The sequence below is a fragment of the Meriones unguiculatus genome, chromosome 10, assembly GCF_030254825.1.
Source record: "Meriones unguiculatus strain TT.TT164.6M chromosome 10, Bangor_MerUng_6.1, whole genome shotgun sequence".
NCBI classification, from domain to species: Eukaryota; Metazoa; Chordata; class Mammalia; order Rodentia; family Muridae; genus Meriones; species Meriones unguiculatus.
In genome coordinates this window covers 22,302,415-22,323,212 of record NC_083358.1, presented here as the reverse complement: position 1 = coordinate 22,323,212, position 20,798 = coordinate 22,302,415, and the positions used below count along the sequence as shown (strand labels likewise).

At 39.2% G+C, this 20,798-nt stretch overlaps 1 protein-coding gene across 2 annotated transcripts in view; it reads left to right on the top strand.

The window, feature by feature from the left end:
* Lrrc36 (leucine rich repeat containing 36) overlaps positions 1–20,798 on the top strand; it is a 47,745-nt gene that overhangs the window by 5,040 nt on the left and 21,907 nt on the right. The window contains exons 2-5 of one of the 2 annotated variants that reach the window (XM_060392083.1): positions 5,737–5,864; positions 7,118–7,310; positions 8,081–8,177; positions 11,140–11,222. In XM_060392083.1, coding sequence (XP_060248066.1) covers positions 5,737–5,864; positions 7,118–7,310; positions 8,081–8,177; positions 11,140–11,222 — 501 coding nt within the window. Of the gene's footprint in view, positions 1–5,736; positions 5,865–7,117; positions 7,311–7,863; positions 8,178–11,139; positions 11,223–20,798 lie in introns of those variants that run through there. The other variant, XM_060392082.1, reaches the window with a different exon arrangement.

The following is a 20,798-nucleotide window of genomic DNA, read 5'->3' as shown; positions in this document are numbered from 1 at the left end:
TTTAGCATGTATCAATAATTCATTACTTTTTATTAAGAGATCTTATTTTTAGGACAGTTTTAGACTTACAGAGAATTTGAGCATAAAATGCAGAGTTCCCATTTACCCTCCTCCACTTACATTTATCCTCCAGCTTCCCTCATTAGTAACAATGTTTCAGTGTGATACAGTTTTTATAACTGAACTAATATTTACAAGCTGAAGTCTACAATTTACATTAGTGTTCTGGAGCTGGTCTTTGTTACTTTGTGGGTTCTTCTCTTCCCCCCTTTATTTCCCTCAGCTATTTTTCACCCTCTGACACTAGATAGGAGAGAAACAAGGATAGAGGGGTGAGGGGAATTAGGAAAATCCCTGAATCTAATTCCTTTCCTTTTGTTTCTTCTTTGACCACAGCTACTAAAAAACCACAACCAACCTCCCCAAACTATCAACAACCAGCTACTCTGCCTCTCATAGCCCTCACATTTATGTGCCCGCTGAAAAGTTCCCAGAATTCTGAAGTCACACAATTGCAGAAATTATCTGCAGCTGGCAAAACCATGCCTCTGCTAGAGAAAAACATAAATCATAGCTGCTGTAGACAGTCCAAAGCAGCCCCATATTCCCACACCTGGGATTAAAACAAGAACACATTCTTATAATATTTCTGTGTTTTTAAAAGAAACCAAAATTCCAAAATTGTCACTCCAGGGTTCCCCTTGCGTTATGTAGATAGTTGTGTGAGTTCTGACAAATTTATAATGCCCTATGTCTAATATTACAATATCAACCAATGGTTTCAATGTCTTAAAATTTGCCTGCTGGTGTGGGGATATAGCTCAGTGGCAGAGAACGTGCCTGGTATGTGCAAAGCCCTAGGTTTAATTAACAATGTTTTAAAATAAATAATTAGGAGCTGGAGAAATGGCATAGGGGTTAAGAGCACTTGCAGGCTGCTCTCTCAGAGTCGTCAGGTTTTATTCCCAGCGTCCACATGATACAGCTGTCTGCAACTGCAGCCCCACAGGGATCCAACTCTCTCTTCTGGCCTCTGTGGGCACTGCACACACATGATGTACAGACATATATGCAGACAAAACACCCATGCATAAAAACAAAGGATAAAAAATAAATGAATCATTGCTGGATCTCATCTATTTATTTCTTCCTTGCCCCTAACTCTTGACAGCCTCTGATCTTATTTGCTCGTTTATTTGATACAGGGCCTCAGTGTGCAAAGCCCAACTGGTCTTAAGTTAAATATATAGCCTAGGATGGTCTGTCGGACTTGTGACCTTCCTGTCTTTGCTCCCAAGTGCAGACATTATGCCCTTCCCCACCACTGATGTTTTCACTGTTGACTTACTCAGAATGTTACAGAGTTGGAATCACCTTCCATAGCCAGCTGTGTATGGTGACACACATTTGCAACTCCAGCATTGGGAAGGAGGCAGCAGGAGGCTCAGTAGTTCAAGGCTGGCCTAGTCTATATAAGACCCTGTTTCAAACAAACGGATGGCTGGAAATAAAACCTGCTGATAGAGCACTTGCTGAGTATGCATAAGATCATACGTTCAACCTGAGCACTGCAAAGAAAAGAAGGTTCTTCCATGTCTTTGCTTGTTCTGGTTACTCCTTCTTCTTCTTCTTCTTCTTCTTCTTCTTCTTCTTCTTCTTCTTCTTCTTCTTCTTCTTCTTTTTTCTCATTCTTCTTATAGCTGGATATGTTCCTCTGTGTGTATTACCATGGTTTGCTTATACATTCACCTATTCAGAACATCTTGGTCACCTCCAAATTTTGGCAACCATGAATAAAATTGCTATAAGCATCTATGTGCAGTCTTTATATAAAGTATCAACTTGTGTGAATAAATACCAAAAAGGGTGAGTGCTGGATAATATGGAAAGAAGCGTTCAGCTCTTTTAAAGTGCCTTAAGTGGTAGCCGGAGCATTTGCTTTCCAGCCAGCAATGAAGTTCCAGCTGTCCCATGATCTTGTTAACATTTAGTGTCAGTATTTTGGATTTTGGTACTTTTAATATGTAGTGGTATCCCATTTTTCCAATTTGCAATTTCCTAATGACTTATGATGTAGAACAGTTTTCATTTTTTGCTATTTGTGTGTGTGCGTATGTTGCATTTTCAGTGAAATATTTGTTTAGCTCTTTCCACCTATTTTTTAATTGTATTGTTTATTTCATTATTGTTGAATTTAAGGAGGTTTTGGTATATTTTGGATAGAGTCTAATCCTTTACTGGAGAACATAGTTAACAAATAGTTTCTCCCTCTGTGTTAGTTAGCTTTCCATCGCTGTAACAAATAGGTAAGATAAATCACCTTATGAGGAGATAAGGCTTATTTTAGCTCGTGATTTCAGAGGGTTCAGTCTCTAAGTAGTATTCTATTGCTTTGAGGTTCATGAAAGTATGTATACCTTGTACAAATGGAATGATAGTCTTTATCCTTTGTGTATGACTTCTCTGAATTAACAAAGCATTCAGACTCATCTGTGTTACAGAATGTATCAGAATTTCCTTCATTTTAAAGGTTGAACAAGATTTCTTTGTGTGTATTTTACATATTTTGCTTATCTATTCATGGATTAACATTGGCATTGTTTTTACTTTGGGGTTAATTTTGAATAGTGCTTCTATAAATACTGAGATACAAGTATATGTTTCAGTCCTGCTTACAGTTGGTTTGGATAAAAAGTATACTCAGAAGTAAAATTTATTTATTTATTTTTATTTTTTCTTGTTCTTATTTTCATACTTTTCTCTCGTTTTTTTTTTGTGTATGTGTGTTGTACTTGAATGCATGTGGAGGCCAGAGGTTGACAAAGGGAGTCTTCTTCAAGTATTCATTTGAGGCAGACTCTTGCATTGAACTTGAGTCTTGCCCATTCAGCCAGACCATTGAGCTTGCAAGCCTCAAACATCTTTTGTCTCCACATTCCCAGCACTGGGACAACAGCTACTAGCTTCCATGCCTGACTTGTTGTTGTTGTTTTTGCATGAACGCTGGGGACTGAATTCAAGTCCTTGTGCTTCAAGCACTTGATCCAGCAATCCATCTTCCCATACCCTTGTTTTCATTCTTTATTCTTAATTTCTAAAATGGCCTTTTAACTTAACTTAAATTTTATTTCTAGAGTTTTGTCTGCAATGTTTTCAAAACTTCCTTTTCTTTTCAATTACTTTTTTGGATGTTTCTAATTCTAATATACAGCTTTTAGCAATTTTTTTGGGGGGGTCTAAATGGGAAGGGATGTACCACAGTGGTAGAACATTTGTCTAGTGTATACATGAGGCCCTGGGTTTGATCCCTAGACTGAAACACACACACTCAAAGAGCTCTTCTTAGTGTAGTCTCTATCTGCTGATATTACCATAGAGGAATTAAAACTAAGAAAGGTAAAATAATTCAGTAATTCATTAAGAGAGTCATATCCACTAAATGTTAGCCTAATATATTTTAAAGATTATTAATTTTTTTAAACTTTATTATTTAAAAAGTTAAAAATCAAGGTTGGTCATAATTTTTAAAAGTAGCCGCATGTGAGTCCAGGATCCCACTGAGAAAGACTCCCAGCGACACACTTCCTCCAACCAGGCCATGCCTCCTAATCCTTTTAAATAGTCAATCCCTATGGACTAAACATTCAAATATATGAGCCTATGAAAACCATCCTTATTTAAACCACCACAACCATAGAAAAAAAATCAGGTCTTTTTCCTAAAGAGATAGATATATGTGGGTGTATTAGTGTGTGTTTGCCTGCCTGTCTGCATGTGCCTGTGGCCAGCAGAGGTCAGAAGAGACTGTTAGATACTCGAACTAGAAATACAGATAGATGACTCTGTGGATCCTGGGAATCGAACCCAGGTCCCATGCAAGAAGAGTAAGTGCTCTCAACTACTGAGCCATCTCTCCAGCCCAGATCTTTTTAAAGAATATCCACTAATTTCATCATAAAAATCTAAATATTGGGAAGCATCACATTCATGGTGGACAGATAGACCTGTTTCAGAATTCTATTTTGGGAAAGAGTGTTAGGTATCAAACCTAGAACTATATGCATGCTAAACCTATGTTCTACTACTGAGCTACATCTCCAGCTCCCAAATCATATATATTTATGAATATATATATATATATACATAAATATATGAGTGTGTGTATATATATATAATTTTTGGTAACTGAAATGTTATCATAGACAGCAGTGACTACCAGTTGCTTTCCTGAAATAACAGGCTTACTTTATTTTTAACACAGTGTTTGCTGTGAGGCATGCTACCACACATCTATAATTCCAGCATTTGGGAGGTAGAAGCAGGATGATCAAAAATTCAAGGTCAGCCTTGGCTACATATTAGTCTGGGACTAGCCTAGGCTACATGGGACTCTATCTTTAAAAAAAAAAGGTAAAGTCTGCTAGATATCTAGTCAAGATAAGTGTTAAGATGTTTATCCTAATAAAAATGATGTTTCACTAAAAAGTAGCTAAGGGACTGTAAGATGGCTCAGTGGCTAAAAGTGCCTACCATCTAGCATGACAACCTGAGTTTAATCTCTCTGACTCATAGTGGAAGGAAAGAACAGATTCTTCAAAATGTCCTCTGACCACCACATGTGCAGAACACACATACACACACGCGCGCGCGCGCACAAAGCTATGATCACACTTACACATACACTAAATAAATGAAATGTAATGAAAAAGTGTCTAGTTAAGCCTGCAACTCAATTACACAAGCATCTTCTCATAGGCATCCACTTTCTTCAGTATATATGTAAAGCACTAATTGATACTTTGATATCACTCATGAGGCATTTGCATTTTGAGGACAGAGAACTTGGCAAATACTGTGTCGCCGAGCTCTAGCCTCACTCCCCATGGGCACTGTTCTAAACTTTATGTATACATTAACTTAATTCTTAGATCGTATGGGTTCAGTACTTCCTTCCATTTACAGATAAGAAACTGGAGCACCAGGAGGTTAAGTAACAAGTACATGGTCACAGACATTGTACCTCATTCTTCCTATCAATGAGTGTTACTTAGGCCTGATTGTAGCTTCCTGTAAGGAACCCTTGGCAGTTTCATCTTGCTTGCTTGCTTTTATCTTAAAACCTCTCTGAAGCTGATATCTTATGACATATTGTTTATATCCTGGCAAAATTCTTAAAGTATTATCTAAAAAGCTGAGTTCTAGCAGTACAGAGCTCTTTTCAAATTTTGTTTTGCAAGTGTGATTGGTTCGTGCCTGTAACCCAGCATTCAGGAAGCTGATACAGGAAGACTACTGGAAGCTTGAGGACAACCTTGGCTACCTAGTAGACCCTGCCTCAAATAAAACTAAGATAAGCAGACCAAAACATTAAAATCAATATTTTATCAATAAATTCAATAAATCATGTTTTGAGAGCTTTTAGGGACTTGCACTACAGCTTCCAGGTAATGAGGGAACCCAACAGCTGTTACACTGTGGTTTTCCAGCACTGTCTTTGACCATATTAATATTTTTAAAAGAGTTGATTTTTCTTAAAGTTTTATCTAGAGCCAATGGTTATGTTCCCCCAAAAGGACAAGTATATCTGCCCAACATACAAGGCAAAAGATCTGATCTTATGAGCCATGGGTGGAAGACCTTTAACAGATTCGTGTGGGCAGAAGGAGAGACTGTTTTCACTGACTGCTGTTTATCCAGCTAGAGATGGTAACATATCTACTGATGATCTCTTTTCAGAACTGGTGGAGTCTCTTTCATTGCAGGGATCTTATGCTGGAAAAATCCATTCTATTGGTGATGCCTTCAGAAATTTCAAAAGTCTCCGATCTTTAGATTTGTCAAGGAATCTGATCACTAGCCTAAAGGTAGGTTCCATATTCCATGATCAGCCAGGTCAACTCAATTTTAGTCTCATAAGAAAAAATAATATAGAAATGTCAGCCTAGGAAGTGTAAGATCTTCTTTTTTAAATGTTCCCCAACTACATTTTATTCCTTTCTATAAATTCTTTTACCTTTATGCTTAAAATTTTTCTTATAAAATATTAGGCAGAGCTGGGCATTGGTGGTGAATGCCTTTAGTTCCAGCACTCAGGAGGCAGAGGCAGGCAGATCTCTGAGTTTGAGGTTAGCCTGGTCTACAAAGTGAATTCCAGGACAGCTAAGGCTACACAGAGAAACTCTGTCTCAAAAAAACATATATATGTAAATATATATATGACAAAGTTTATGGCAAAGTATTTTGTACTCAGGGAAAACTATATGAAATTTGCATTGCCAAGGGCAATCAATAATACACATTTCAATGCATGTAAAACAAATTAAGGTTCTGACTCGCAAGCACACAGATTCTTAATCCCCATTCTAAGAGGAAGACTAAGTGGGCTTAGGACATACCCAGGAGATTCTTGTAATGGCAGTGCATGGTACACATGAAAAAACACTTGCCTATGTTGTCACTGAGGATTTTTTATCTAGGAAGATCAGGAAATGGTGATGTCAAAAAAAAAAATGCCCAGGTCAAGGGAGCAAGAAACAATACAAGAAGTAGGAAGAAGGGCTCAGTTGGTAAAGTGCATGCTGCGCAAGGCAAGAGGTTCTTAGTCTAGACTCTAGCACTCTCTCGAAGTTCAAGCCCTGGGCAAGCAGATATGGTATGGTCCCTGGGGCTTGCTGGCCAGCCAATCAGTGAACTACATGTTCAGTGACACTCTTCTTAACTAACAAACAAACAAAGACAAACAAGCAAACAAAACCCAAAGTGGTACCAGGTATAGTGGTGCATGACTTTAATCCCAGCACTTAGAAAGCAGCACCAGGAGGATCGCTGTGAATCTGAGGCCAGCCTGGTCCATAGGATGAGATCCAGAACAGAGTTCCAGGACAGTCACAGCTAGACAGTGAGACTCTGTCTCAAAAACAACAAACAGCAGCAAAAATTAGGTAGTGAGCAATTGAGGAAGACTCTTACTTAAATCATCCTTTGGCCTCCACATGCACGCATACACACACACACACACACACACACACACACACACACACTGGGGGGAGACAGACTTGAACAGTATTTATGAGGATCAGCAATGTACAGTTCCCTAATGTGCTCTTTTTCCTTTCAGGGTATCCAGTATTTATGTTCACTCCAAGATCTGAATTTATATTATAACAACATTCCTTCCTTAGTGGAGGTGTCCCGACTACAGCCTTTACCCTTCCTCAAAGAACTAGATTTGAGACTCAATCCTGTTGTAAGGAAAGATACAGATTATAGGCTTTTTGCTGTGTACACGCTGCAAACTCTGGAAAAACTAGGTGAGACCCTCCTTTTCCATTCCTCTCCAGAACCCTACTAAAGTAAGCTGCCTCTTAAAACCTTTTGGATTTGCATCACAGTGTGTACTGGCAGGAGACGTTTGTTTATCAGTCAATATTTGTGTGACTCTTTGTGTTGGCAGGATGTATGACAAGTACTGTTATTGTCCGTTGAATGACCATCTATGATTTTATCAGTTACTTCCAGCTTTAGTTTTCTTCAACTGATGGTTTCTCCACTACTTCCTCCTCAACATAAAATTTCCAAGTTGAGACTTGTTTTTCCAGGCACTCAGCTCTATCAACCATAACAGAAATAGAAACCCAATTCAATTCACTGGGAACTGGTTGGCAAGGAACAAAAAATATCCCTTAGAATGAGCGTGTTTGTCTCCTCACAATTTCCTTGTTTAATATATATTTCATATTGATACAAAATTTGAATTTGTATGGTCCTGGAAAAGTTATTGTTGGGAAACTAAGTTAAAAATCATTTCAGAAAAGAGATGTGATATTCAGACTTAACATGAGATTGTTTGTTGCCCAAGCTTTGCTTTCCTGAAGGAGTAGTTGGCCTGGTGGCAATTGTTGCTATGACATCTGAGTTACTGCTTGCTCTAGTGATAACATAATAGAATTGTGTTGTGACCCGTCTCTGATGCGTGAGATGAGCCTGGTCTGCAGTTTTTCCTCTGTAGATATGGCTTTTCTGACCTGCTACCATTGACTCTGAAAAAGAAATATGATCAAACCACAGTTTTTGCTTCCAGATGACCGAACGGTCCGTGATAGTGAGAGGAAAGCGGCCAAACTACATTTTAGTCAGTTGGGCAACAGTGAAAATTTTCTTTTGGAGGTGGAAAAAAGGTAAGAAAAAAATTTTATTTTATTTTATTTTATTTTTAGTTTGGTTGAAGGGAATTTCTAGTTTACTTTCTTCATATACAAGCAGAATTTTCAGATCTGGATTAAAATTGTCTATTTAAAAATAGGTCCATAGGGAAGAGAATGAAGCCCTCTTCTTTCCTGAATTGTAGAGTTTTCTTTTGGATGTAATTGTTCTAAGTTCCTCATTGTTGTTGTCCCAGCTCATCAACAGTCCTATAAATTCCCATTCCATGAATTCTTACCTACTCTCTTGGCAGAATTATCACGCAGTCTTTCCTCATTAGACTAGGATTTCACTACAGAGCATTGTTGCTTTAGCAAATTTCTTTGTCTTTTCTTTCCTTCCTTCCTTCCTTCCTTCCTTCCTTCCTTCCTTCCTTCCTTCCTTTCTTTCTTTCTTTCTTTCTTTCTTTCTTTTCTTTTTTCCTTCAAAACAGGGTGTCTCTGTCTAGTAGCCTTGGCTGTCCTGGACTCAATTTGTAGACTAGGCTGGCCTGTGAGTTCTCTGCCTTCCTGAGTGCTGGGATTATAGGTCTGTGCCACCACGCCTGGCTTGGCAAATTTCTAACAAAACAAAAACTACAAAACAAAAAATAAAGAGTGTTGGGACCAATTAATGAATGATGAGGCTCACAGCAGATCTTCTATGAAAGAGGTTTATTAGATGAATATGAAGAGAGGGAGAGAAGGGAGAGCAGGACATGGTGGGGAGAAAGAGAGAAAAGGGGGGCGGCCCGATAGAGAAAAGGAGAAGGCCACCAAGAGGCCAAGAGAGACCAAGAGAAAAAAAGACCAAGAGAGCAAGAGAGAGAGCATGTGTCGGTTTGTCCCTTTAAGGGGCAAGGTAACTACGCCTTCCAGGTGTGGCCATCTGGCCATCGACACATGATATCATAAGTTGCTAGGCAACCCAGAAGCAGGTTTTGTTCCAAAATCCTAATAAAGAGACCTGAGGCTTTCAGGTATCTGAATGGTAGAGTTTTTCATTTCTTGTTATGAAATCCTATCAAAGGTAGATATATCTTCTACACTAAACTCGTGCTTTTAAAACTTAACCTTGCAAGGTAGTGATGGTGCACACCTTTGATTCCAGTACTTGGGAGGCAGAGGTAGGGGGATCTAGGCCATCCTGGTCTAGCCAGGATATCCAGGGCTACACAAAGGAACTTTGTCTTCAAACAAACAAACAGAAGTTAGCCTTATTAAGGTTGGCTAGATATCTGCTTAGTGGGTAAAAGCTCTCGCCACTAAGCCTGACAACCCAAGTTCAATCCCTGGCCTCACCTGGTAGAAAAGGAGAACAGACTCCTGCAAGTTGTCTTCTGGCCTCTGTGCGCATGCTCTGCAACATGCATGAACACACTTGTCACAGAAATGAACACATTCAGAAATGAGGAAATGTCATTTGAAAATTTTTAAATTAGCTTCATTAGTTTAAAAATTAGATTCCTCACAATGTGAATAACTTAAAAGTCAATCACTCTATATTTTGCTATTGATATTTATTTATAATGCTTTTCTATGTTTTCTCAATACAAAGGAATGTATTAATTTATTCATTTGTTCTAATGTATTATTCACCTCCTAGGAATAAATAGTTATATCTTTTGGGGACTGAGGAGGTAACTCAGTCAGGGAGAGTATCTGCTGTACAAACACATGAACATGAGTTTGGCGCCCCAGAATCCACATTAGCAATAAACAAACAAATAAATAAATAACAGGCACATGTCTGTAACCCCAGTGCTAGAGAAGCAAAGACAAAAAGATCTGGGGACTCAGTGGTGAACCAGCCGAGCTAAATAGATGTGCTCCAGGTTCCATGGAAGATAAAGTCTAAAAAATAATCAGATGGAGAGCAATTGAGGAAGATGCCTGATATCAACTTTTGGCCTCCACATGCACACACCACATGAAAACATATACATACAATAAATATCCTACTATTATTAGATATATGTGAATGTTGCATGTACATGTGTGATTTGTGTGTGTATGCATATATGACTTTATGGTAGTTTGCATCCTACATAAACATTGTTTAGTTTAACAAGACACCATGGACATATCTCCACATTATTTTTCTATTTTTTCATCATAAGTCTTTTATTTATCTATTTACCTTTAGTTTTCTTTCTTTTGTGGTATTGAGGATTAAACCCAGGTCCTTGGGGCTGGAGTGATGGCTCAGTGGTTAAGAGCACTGTCTGTTCTTCCAAAGGGCCCGGGTTCAATTCCCACATGGGAATTGTACCCACATGGCAGCTCACAACTGTCTATACTTCCCAATTCTAAGGGATCTGATACCTTCACACTAATGCACATAAAATTAAACAAATTATTAAAAAAAAAAACCCAGGTCCTTTGCATTTTAGGCAAGTCCTCTATCTCTGATCTATTCCCAAAGCCCTTATTGTTTATCTACTTCTTTCTTCCCCCTTTTTAGAATACAAACTCATGAGAATAAGGACTTTGTTTACCATAGTATCTGTAGTACCTATAGCAATGCCTGTTATATATGTGTGGGTGTGTGTTTAATGATGATTAAATTATTTGCTTAATGATGAAAAGTGCTGCTTAGCAGGTCTAAAGGTGCTTGCTATGTAAGTCTGGAGACCTGAGTTTGATCTGTAAAACCCATATGAAGATAGGAGGAGACAGGAGGCAGAGGCAGGCAGATGTTTGTGAGTTTAAGGCCATCCTGGTCTACAGAGTGAGTTCCAGAACAGCCAGAGCTACACAGTGTCTTGAAAAACAATAAAACAAAACAAAAACCAAATCATGGCCTCTACTGAGATATCCGTAAAGCATAGTAATAATAATATATCTTAGAGCATTTGGGAGAAAATCAAGAACTAATATTTTCTAAGCAGCATAGACCAAGTGGTCTTAGAGGCTTTCTTTTGAGTTTTAAATAAATCCTTCTCTGTGACAACTCCAGGGAGAAGACACTGAAAAACTGTGTGACAGATGAGGGCTCTGCATCAAAAGTCAATCCTGAGATTGACACCAGGATGGAAACAGGTCAGCATTGTCCCTGTAATCTTGGGTAAAATGAAGATAAAGTAATTGTGAAAACTCAGATAGAAAGTGAGTCTAACAGTTTCTGGCCTCTTTTTCTCTCTTTCTAACTGCCAAAAGGACCTTTCAGAACACAAGCTGTATATTCAGAGAATTCAGTTTCATTTACATCACCTTACATCATATGTGCACCCTAAAATTACATTACCCATTCACACAGGCTCCTGGGCATTAATTGATTTCCTTAGAGATTGTTGCCTCATCTGCATCCATTGCTGCTAACGTTCTGAGCCTTTTAGGCTTCCCAACCAAGCACTCTTCCAGCTTCAGAACTCTTGTGTTTGCAATATGCAACTTAACTGCCTCTTACTGCGTGAGCTGAATTAGACTCCATTAATGTAATGTTATTCCATTAGTACAGACAAAAACTCATTCCTTTCATGAGTTAAAACATACAGGGAATTAAAGTATGCAATCTTTATTAAGAACAAACTGCTTTAGTAGACAGCCTGTTTTCAAAAGCACCACATTGGTATTCCAGTACAATTAAGGTGTTATGCCATACCAATGGCCATGCCTTAGACTAGGAGAAAGTTTTCCAATATATCTGATGCACTCTTGTTCATTAACCTGCTGTTTTCATGCCATCTAAATCAGATGACCTTCACTTAAGAGAACTTTAGTTTGCCTCAAGGTTTCTGTCCCTTTGAAAGACATATTCACTGTACAAAACTCTAAACAGCAGTAGATTTTCCAAAATCCCAGAAAGAACTGTAATAACAAGAGATTAGCTGTGTAGATAAGATATTCAATGTTGCTAACATATAATGCTTCATTTCTCTGGCCTTTTAATCTACTCATGTGGACATTTATTAAGTAATTTTCACAGAATTTCACACTTATTAAGTCATCGTCACAGAATTTTCTTTTTTTCCCTTCATTCTCAGTACATATAAAATATAGGAGTATGGGTTGCTTTGTTTTGAACTGAAAAGTATTTTTTTTTTTTTTTTTTTTACTTCCAATAGATTCAATTTTAAAAATTTTGGTAAATGCTGAAATTCATGAAGAACAACATTCTGGTTACTCAGAATCTCAACACGAAAAAGAATCACGATTGCTACTTTGGCTATATAGCCTAGGTTTTTTCTTCTAGGCACACACATTTATATATCCATTTCCAGATGAGAAAAGTACTTTGAAGCACAATCGGACTGGCCCTTATATAAGATGAATTAGAATTAGACTTCATTAATATATCATTATGTGTAAGAATTCATTCCACGAGTTAATATGTCTTTAAGTTCACAGTCTACTGAGAAAAAAAAAAACAACAACAACAACTGCTGCACTAGACAACCCATTCCCAAAGGTTCTTTGAGGCACCATCTGTTGCTTAAATTTTTCAATATAAAATTTATCTTGCTGCTTTGAGACATTGAAGAGCTTTGTTTCCCACTGCTAATTGCGTTTGTGCTAGATCCTTGGGGAGGACGGCCAGTAAGCACTGTTGGTAATGCGATATGATTCATGAGGTTCTGCCATATTAAGGGTCATGCCTACAGGACAGCTTCTACCAGCTCACTGTTCTAACAGTGCTTTTGAATAAGCAGGGAGCTTCCACTGCCTTGGATTCTTGTCCTATTCTCTCTAGCGCATAATCTTTGATGCTCTTCTCACACTAAGCAACTCAGGCTATATCTTTAGCCCCCGCTGTTCCTTCTCCTCCCATTGTCCTTGTTGATCTAACCTATTTTCACATTTTTATTTATGAAATAAGTAGATGTTTTGTTTTCATTTCTTAAAAATATTAGCCTAGCTTGGCAGCTGTGCCAGTTAGTGTCTCTCTGCACCAGTCCCTCGTATCTGTTAACTAACTTGAATCATCTCAATCTAACTTTCCAGCCCCTCTAGCTAAATGTCCCCCCAGAGCAAACAAAGCCTATACAGCTCCTTGCATTTCATGGGAATCATCCCAACGCTGCTATTATCCTGGCTCAGAATCACATGGGTGTTGTTTTAGTTTTCTTTCTATTGCTATGATAAATACTGCAACCAAAAGCAACTTGGAAAAGAAAGGATTTATTTGCTTTGCAGTTCCCAGTCACAGTCTATTATTGGGGAGAGCCAAAGCAGGAACTCAGCTGAACAGGGCAGAAACCTGTAAGCAGGTACTGAAGCAAAGACCACGGGAGCACTGCTAACTGTCTTGTTCCCCATGGCTTGCCTTGTTTGTTTGTTTGTTTTTGTTTTTTAAATACAATCTAAGACCATCTTCCCAGAGGTAACAATGCCACAATGGGCTGGGCCCTCCCATATCAATCAATCATTAGTCACGAAAATGTCCCACAGACTGGCTTTCTGATGGAGACTAGTCTGATGGAGACATTTTCTTGGTTGAAGTTCTCTCTACCCTTATGGCTCTAGCTTGTGTAAAGTTGACAAAAAACAAACAACAAAACCTAACCAGCCCCAGGGTTTGCTGCTGCTGCCCCTCTAAGTTCATATTCTTCAGTGTGATCCTGAGGCCTCCTTCCCATGTCTTCAGCAGTCCCTGCTTAATAGTTACCAAGTACAAATTCTGGCTCAGGTGCTGTCTGTGATCTCATCTAATCCTCACAACCTTGAACGTAGTTTGATGGATGGGGAAATTGAAACCCAGAGAGGAAAATAGCCTGCCCTCCTTATACTTGTACAATAACTGGCAGAATTTGGATGCCAAGTGTGGTCTATATATCATCAAAGTTCTTCCTGTGGCTTTTTTTTTTTTCATTCATTTTGTACTTTGATGCCAGATTAATTCTCTTAAAACACAGCTGGGATAATTAATTTTACACTCCTACTGAAAGATTTGATGGCTCCCACCCAACTACTACATTACTTTTAAACTCCTTAACACGGTATACAAAGTTCCCCAGAACCTGGGACTTAACTTTTTCCCGGTCTACCCTGAGATCTTATCTCCTATTTCTTCACTACATGGTGCAATTCTCCAACGAAACTAGACCATGTCCAGTTCTTTCTGTCTCTCCTCTGCAAACTAATGTCATTCCTTTGAAAAGCTATCATCAAGCTTATTTTATGATCCAACTCAAAGTCTTTTCATTTAGTAAAGCCTTTTAAATTAATCTACAAAAAAGAAATTTTTATTTTTTTTAAATCAAATGCCTATTTTGTGTGTGTGTATATATGTATGTAGGTGCGTGTGCACATGTGTGTAGAGACCAGCAGTTGATGGGTCTTTCTCAGTAATTCTCTACCTATTTTTTTCATTTTGCATGTTGAGTATTGTACATGAATGTATGTACATGTGTTTGTAGTATGTGGGTGCACATGTTTGAGCAGGAGCATGAAAATAAGCCAGAGGTTGATGTCATGTGTTGTCTTTGATCACTTTCCATCTTGTTCATTAATTAGATAGGGTATCTCACCTGAACCCAGAACTTGCCAATTCAGCCAGCAAACTTGCCCCATTAGGATCACAGGCAAGCTGCTGTGCCCACCCAATACTTACATGTAGATGCTAGGAATCCAAATTCTCTTCCTAATGGCAAGTGCTTTAACCACTGAGCCATCCATCTCCCAGCCCTTTTATCTTTTTCTTTCTTTTTCTTTCTTCTTCATTTTTGGAATAGTCAGGGTGTTTTGCTAGATCTGGAGCTCACCGATTCAGTTAAGCTGGCTCTCTATGTAGAGCATGTTGGCCTTAAATCAGGTCTTCCTGCCTCAGCATCTTGAGTGCTGGGACTAAAATCATGTTCCATGGCTTGTGGCACACATTTTTAATTCCAGTACTTGAGCAACAGATGCAGGGGGATCTTTGTGAGTTCAAGGCTGGCCTGACCTACAGTGTCAGTTCCAGGACAGCCAGAGCCACACAGGGAGGCCCTGTCTCAAAAGAAAAGAAAAAGTGTGTGCCATATACCTAGTTCTTCTGTGACATTTCGTGGGTTGTTTGCTCATTTCTTCTTAATGCTGAATAAGTCCACTAACTAGTAATTTACTTAGTACTCAAATTCCGAAGGACATCTTTATTGCATCTAAATTTTGAATTTATAATGAAAAAAGCCGCTATGAATATCCTCATACAGATTTTGTTTTGTTTTGAGGTTCCTTCTTTTTGTTTTTGTTTGTTTCCTTGTTTGTTTTGTTTTGGAGACAAGATTTCTCTGTGTAACCCTGGTTGTTCCTGGAACTCATTCTGTAGACCAGGCTGGCCTCGAACTCAGAGATCTGCCTGCCTCTGCCTCCTGAGTGCTGAATAAAGGTGTGTGGCACCATACTCAGCCTTCCTTGTACAGATTTTTATACAAACATAAGTCTTCAGTTATTTGAGTGATTACCAAGTAAATCATTGGGATTATACAACAAGAGCTTTATAGCCAACAGTGGAATTGTCTGGAAGCCTGGAAGAGCCTGAAAGGACTCTGATTGGCATGAACAGCATCAGTGAAAGTGTGGTTGGCTAGAATCTGATCGGATTATAGAGAACAATGGATACCTTATTGCGTGCTAGGTGGGTGACATGTGCCATGAATCCCAGCACTCAGGAGGCAGAAATGGAGGCTCTCTGTAAGTTGGAGGCCAACCTGTTCTACATGATTTCCAGACCAGCCAGAGCTGCATAGTGAGACCCTGTCTTAAAAGGCAGAGGATTTGATCCTATGGGTATATGTTTATAGAACACTTGGATTTGGAATTGAGAGGGACTCTAGCCAATTTCTTTTTGCCTTTAAATAAAATCACAATTAAAATATGCTGATTTAATGGATATATATTATTTAAAAATAAGCAAAGAAAAATTGGTCACCAAAATTCACCACATAGGCAGGAGAGATGGCTCAGTAAATAAAGTACTTGCTAGACAGGCATGTGGATGCAGTTAGGATCCCTAGAACTCACATGAAAAGCCAAGAGTAGTGACATGTTTATAATCCTAGTGTTGGCGAAGTGGAGACAGGAGAGACTCTGCCCAAAAACCTAAGTTGGAGAATAGTGAACAAAGACACTAAGCATCAGCCTCTGGCCTACACACATGTACACACACAAACACATAAACACATAGACACACACAATAGGGGCATTTTTGAAAAGTGGCTCATTCCTATAGCTAGCAGAACACAGCAAGGTCTCCTCTGTTATTACATAGCTATTTATTCTCTCTCTCTCTGTGTGCGTGTTTGCACTCGTGTCACAATGTGGCGGTCAGATGACAACTTGAAGGTGATGGTGCTCTCCTTCAACCGTGTGGGTCCCAAGAATTAACTCAGGAGGTCAGGCTTAGCAGCCATCTCACAAGTTCCAAGGTCTCCTTTATAACACATTAAAATATATCCCATTTAAACTTGTTGATTCTCATCATCTCAATTTAGCCATGACAGTGTTTTACCTGGATAAAAGTCTGCAGTCAAAATACTGGCTTAAATAAGACAAGTTTATTTCTCTCAGATATAGAAAGAGCCTGTCAAGGTCGTTGTAGGATGAAGGAATTTTAAGAGTGGAACGATAAATGTGCAGATAACTAGCAATCTCTGCTACAGTGCAAAGGAGAGCAATTAAGCTCGGTATGTCTGCTGGGCAGAACTTGTGTTGGGCTAGTAAGGAAATGGCATAGTAATGTTAAATCTTCTTATGCTCCCAGTCCAGAATGATCCATCACAGTTCGTTAGGTCATAAGTTAGGCCGAGATAAGAACACTACTATGACAGAGACAGAGAAGTGGGAAGGAAGCAGCGGTGCTCCAATGCTGACAGGGGGTGGGGTGGGGGGTGGGAAAGGTTTCATTAGACGGAGGTGCTTAAGCAGGAAACTCAGTTTTGTAGTTAGGAAGAAAGAGTTGTCAAAGTAGAGAGGAAAGAAGCTGCAAACCCACATCTGAGAAGTAAGGAGACAGCAGTGAGTCAGCAGCAGTGAGCTCAGCAAATATAGCTGTGGCAGATAAGGGCACTGACTTTGCTTGTGACTGGCACAAAGACCAAGTCACAAAAAGAGCCCCTTTACTGGTAGCTGTGTTCATTTTTAACCTCATGTGAAGGTGGGTAGCAATTTGTTTTAAAGAAGAGGCATGATTAGAAATGTCTCTTAGAGAGAAACTCAAGCTACATTCAGTCAAAAGAGGATCCATCTGAATAGAGCGCTAATAGTGGGACTTACAGATGAGGAAATACAGTCTGAAAAGTCCTCAATGATGAAGGGAAACCTGGAAACAAACACTGAGGGCTTTTGCCTGTAATATTTTGTTATAGAAGTTAAATTAAAATAAATAAATAATAAATAAAAAAGAAGTTAAATTTTAAAAGAATTGAATTTATGAGTAAAATATTCAAGAGATATTGAAGAGATAGTACAAGGATACTGAACTTACAGTGCATGGCAGTCTATTATGGTGGAAAAACACTAATTTTCTTTAATGATTGTCATTTAATGTGAATGTTATCGCATATTTTTCAAATTGGAGATTAAATTTTTATTAGAGCTTAGTAAATCGAAGAAAGTGGCCCAGTTTCATTTATTTTAGGGACTAAAGCCACACAAGATTCTTCTTTTTTTAAAAGATTTATTTATTTGTTTGTCTGTTTCTTATTGGTTTTTCAAGACAGGGTTTCTCTGTGTAGTCATGGCTGTCCTGGAGCTCACTCTGTGGACCAGGCTGGCCTCGAACTTACAGAGATCCACTGGCCTCTGCCTTCCTGAGTGCTGGTATTAAAGATACATGCCACCACAATCCAGCTGTTTATGTGTATCACATGGGTCAGTAACCATAGAAGCCAGAAGATGGCATCAGATCCCCGGAAGCTGTAGTTACAAATGGTTATGAACCTTTTATATGGGTGCTAGAAACTGAACTCCGGTCCTCTACAAGAGCAGTAAGTGCTGTTAACCCCTGAACCATCTCTCCAGATCCCCTCAAGTTATACCTGCTTTTTTTTTTTTTTTTTTTTTTAATTTGGAACTGAATAAGATGCTTATTACAGTTTCACAGTGAGAGGAAGAGGACAAATGTTTGAGGAGACAGAGCACCTACTCTGGAATAAGACTTGCTCTTCAAAATGTCTCTACCAACTGTTGAGTCTAGGAGCTTTGGGCTGTAATGTGCTATGCCAATCAGGTGTATGCACTAAGTTCTGGATCGATATGATAACCTTTTTGGTGAGCAGGGGACTATCAGGTTGCAGAAGGAGGGGAGAACTGACCCAGAAATGGATCAGGTCAGAATGTCTCTCTCTTGCCTGGCTGGGTCAACAGAACATCAGTAGCTGAGTGGTTATCTGTATCTAATATGGACCTTAAAGAACAAACAGCTGAAGTGCCATTCCATAGCTGGGCAGCAAGCCCTTTACCATTGGGGATCTGGACAGTGCATTTCTATTCCATATATGTATTGTAGGGTCTTCAGCCAAACATGTGAAGCAGACCTCCCTCCTCAGCTGTGATCACTGGCAGTTGAAGTAGTCATCTATTAGTTCTTTGTCCGCATATCAGCATGGTCCTGTTACCTTGCTATGGGGTATAAAAGTGGGCTGGACAATAATGTTACAACTGTACTTGTTTGGGGGATTAAGTATTCAACATATTTTCTATCTGAAAAAAAGTGAGTATGAGATAAAAAATATCTAATAATGCAAACTGTTACCTTTTCCTAATTTTTCGTGATGTGACAATTATAAAATTTAGCCATAAGCGCGTCAGACTAAATTATCAAAGTTTTTTTTTAGCAGGACAGGCAAGGTGGCTCAGCAGATAAAGAAGACACAGGATGACCCAAGTTTCATCCCTGGGACCCATTTGGTGGAAGAAAGAGACAACTTCCTCCAAATTGTCCTTGACCTCCATATGTATGCTCTGGCATGCATGCCTCCACACACATAATAAGTAAAACATGATGAAAATTTAAAAGTAAGAGCAGTTGGGCATGGAAACACATGTGCACTTTTAATTGTAGTACTTTAGTGGCTAAGGCCAGAGGACCATTAGGCTACCCTGAGCTACATAGCAAAACCCTATCTAGAAAGTAGTGAGAGAACCCACAATATGACGGAGGAAGTCTGGAACTCATATATCTGACAAGGGTCTAGCATCCATTTTATACAGAGAACCCTTACAGCTCAATAGCATAAAGATGATCAACTTGGCACTGGCTCACACGTCTGATGACCTGAGTTGAGTCCTCAGAACCCATGGAAAAAAAGATGTGGAAACACACATCTGGAATTCCAGCATGAGAAGTGAAGACAGGGTAATCACATGGAAGTTTGATGGTTGTATGTACAGCACAGCGACATAAAGGAGAGACCCTGCCTCTCAATAACCGAAAGGAGAACCAGCTCCTCAAAGCTGCCCTTTGACCACCACATGCTCATCTTGGCACCCACAATCAATACACTATTTCTCAAAAGATGAGCATCTTGATGAAAATGCAGACAAATGATTTAAATAGATACTTCTCTGAGATTTAAGCACCCTCCCTAGAATCCTCCTTAGTGTTTAGCTTCTTTAGGTCTGTAGATGGCTGTCCTATATTATATGGCTAATAGCCACTTATTAGTGAGTATATGCCATATGTGTCTTTCTGCTTCTGGGTTACCTCACTCAGGATGATCTTTTCTAGTTCCTGCCATTTGCCTACAAACTTCATGATTTCCTTGTTTTTAATTGCTGAGTAATATTCCATTGTGTAGATGTACCACAATTTCTGTATCTATTCTTCTATTGAAGGACATCTAGGTTGTTTCCAGATTCTGGCTATTACAAATATATCTGCTATGAACATAGTTGAGCAAATGGCAAACAGGACAGACATCAGAAGCAGAGGAAGAGAGGAAACAGGATGGGAGTCTACTATAGAGGGTCCTCTAAAAGGATTCACCCAACAGGGGCTCAAAGCAGATGAAACTCAGGGCCAAACTTTGGGCAGAGCGCAGCGAGTCTTATGGAGGAAGAGAGGGGTGATTAGAGGGAAATGGAGGGGACAGGAGCCCCACAAGGAAACCAACAAAACTAAAAGATCTGGGCCCAGGGGTTCCAGCAGAGACTATGCCCCAACTATGGAGAGGACCTAAACCCTCTGCTCACTTGTGGACAATTGGCAGCTCAGTCTCCATGTAGATTTCTGTGTGATCAGATCAGGGGCTGCCTCTATCATGAACTCAGTTGACTGTTCTCTGATCACTGGGCCCTGATGATGCAGCCTTGCCAGGCCACAGAGGAAGAGGATCCAGGCAGTCCTGATGAGACTTAACAAGCTATGGGCAGATGGCAATAGTGGAGAACTCCCCCTTTCAGTGGACTAGGGGAAGGGGATGAGGGGAAGGAAGAAGGAAGGAGGATGGGACTGGGGAAGTTGACGGAGGGGGCTTTATTTGGGATATATAATGAATAAATTGTGAAGAAAAAATAAAAAATGGAAAAAATAAATAGATGCTTCTCAAAAATATGCAACTGACCAACAAACACATGAAATATTCAACACCACTAACCATCAGGGAAATGCAAATAATAACCACTTCACACACATTAGGATTACAAGAGTCAAAAGGACAGATAAGTAAAAGCAAGGATGCGGAAAATTTTGATCCTTCA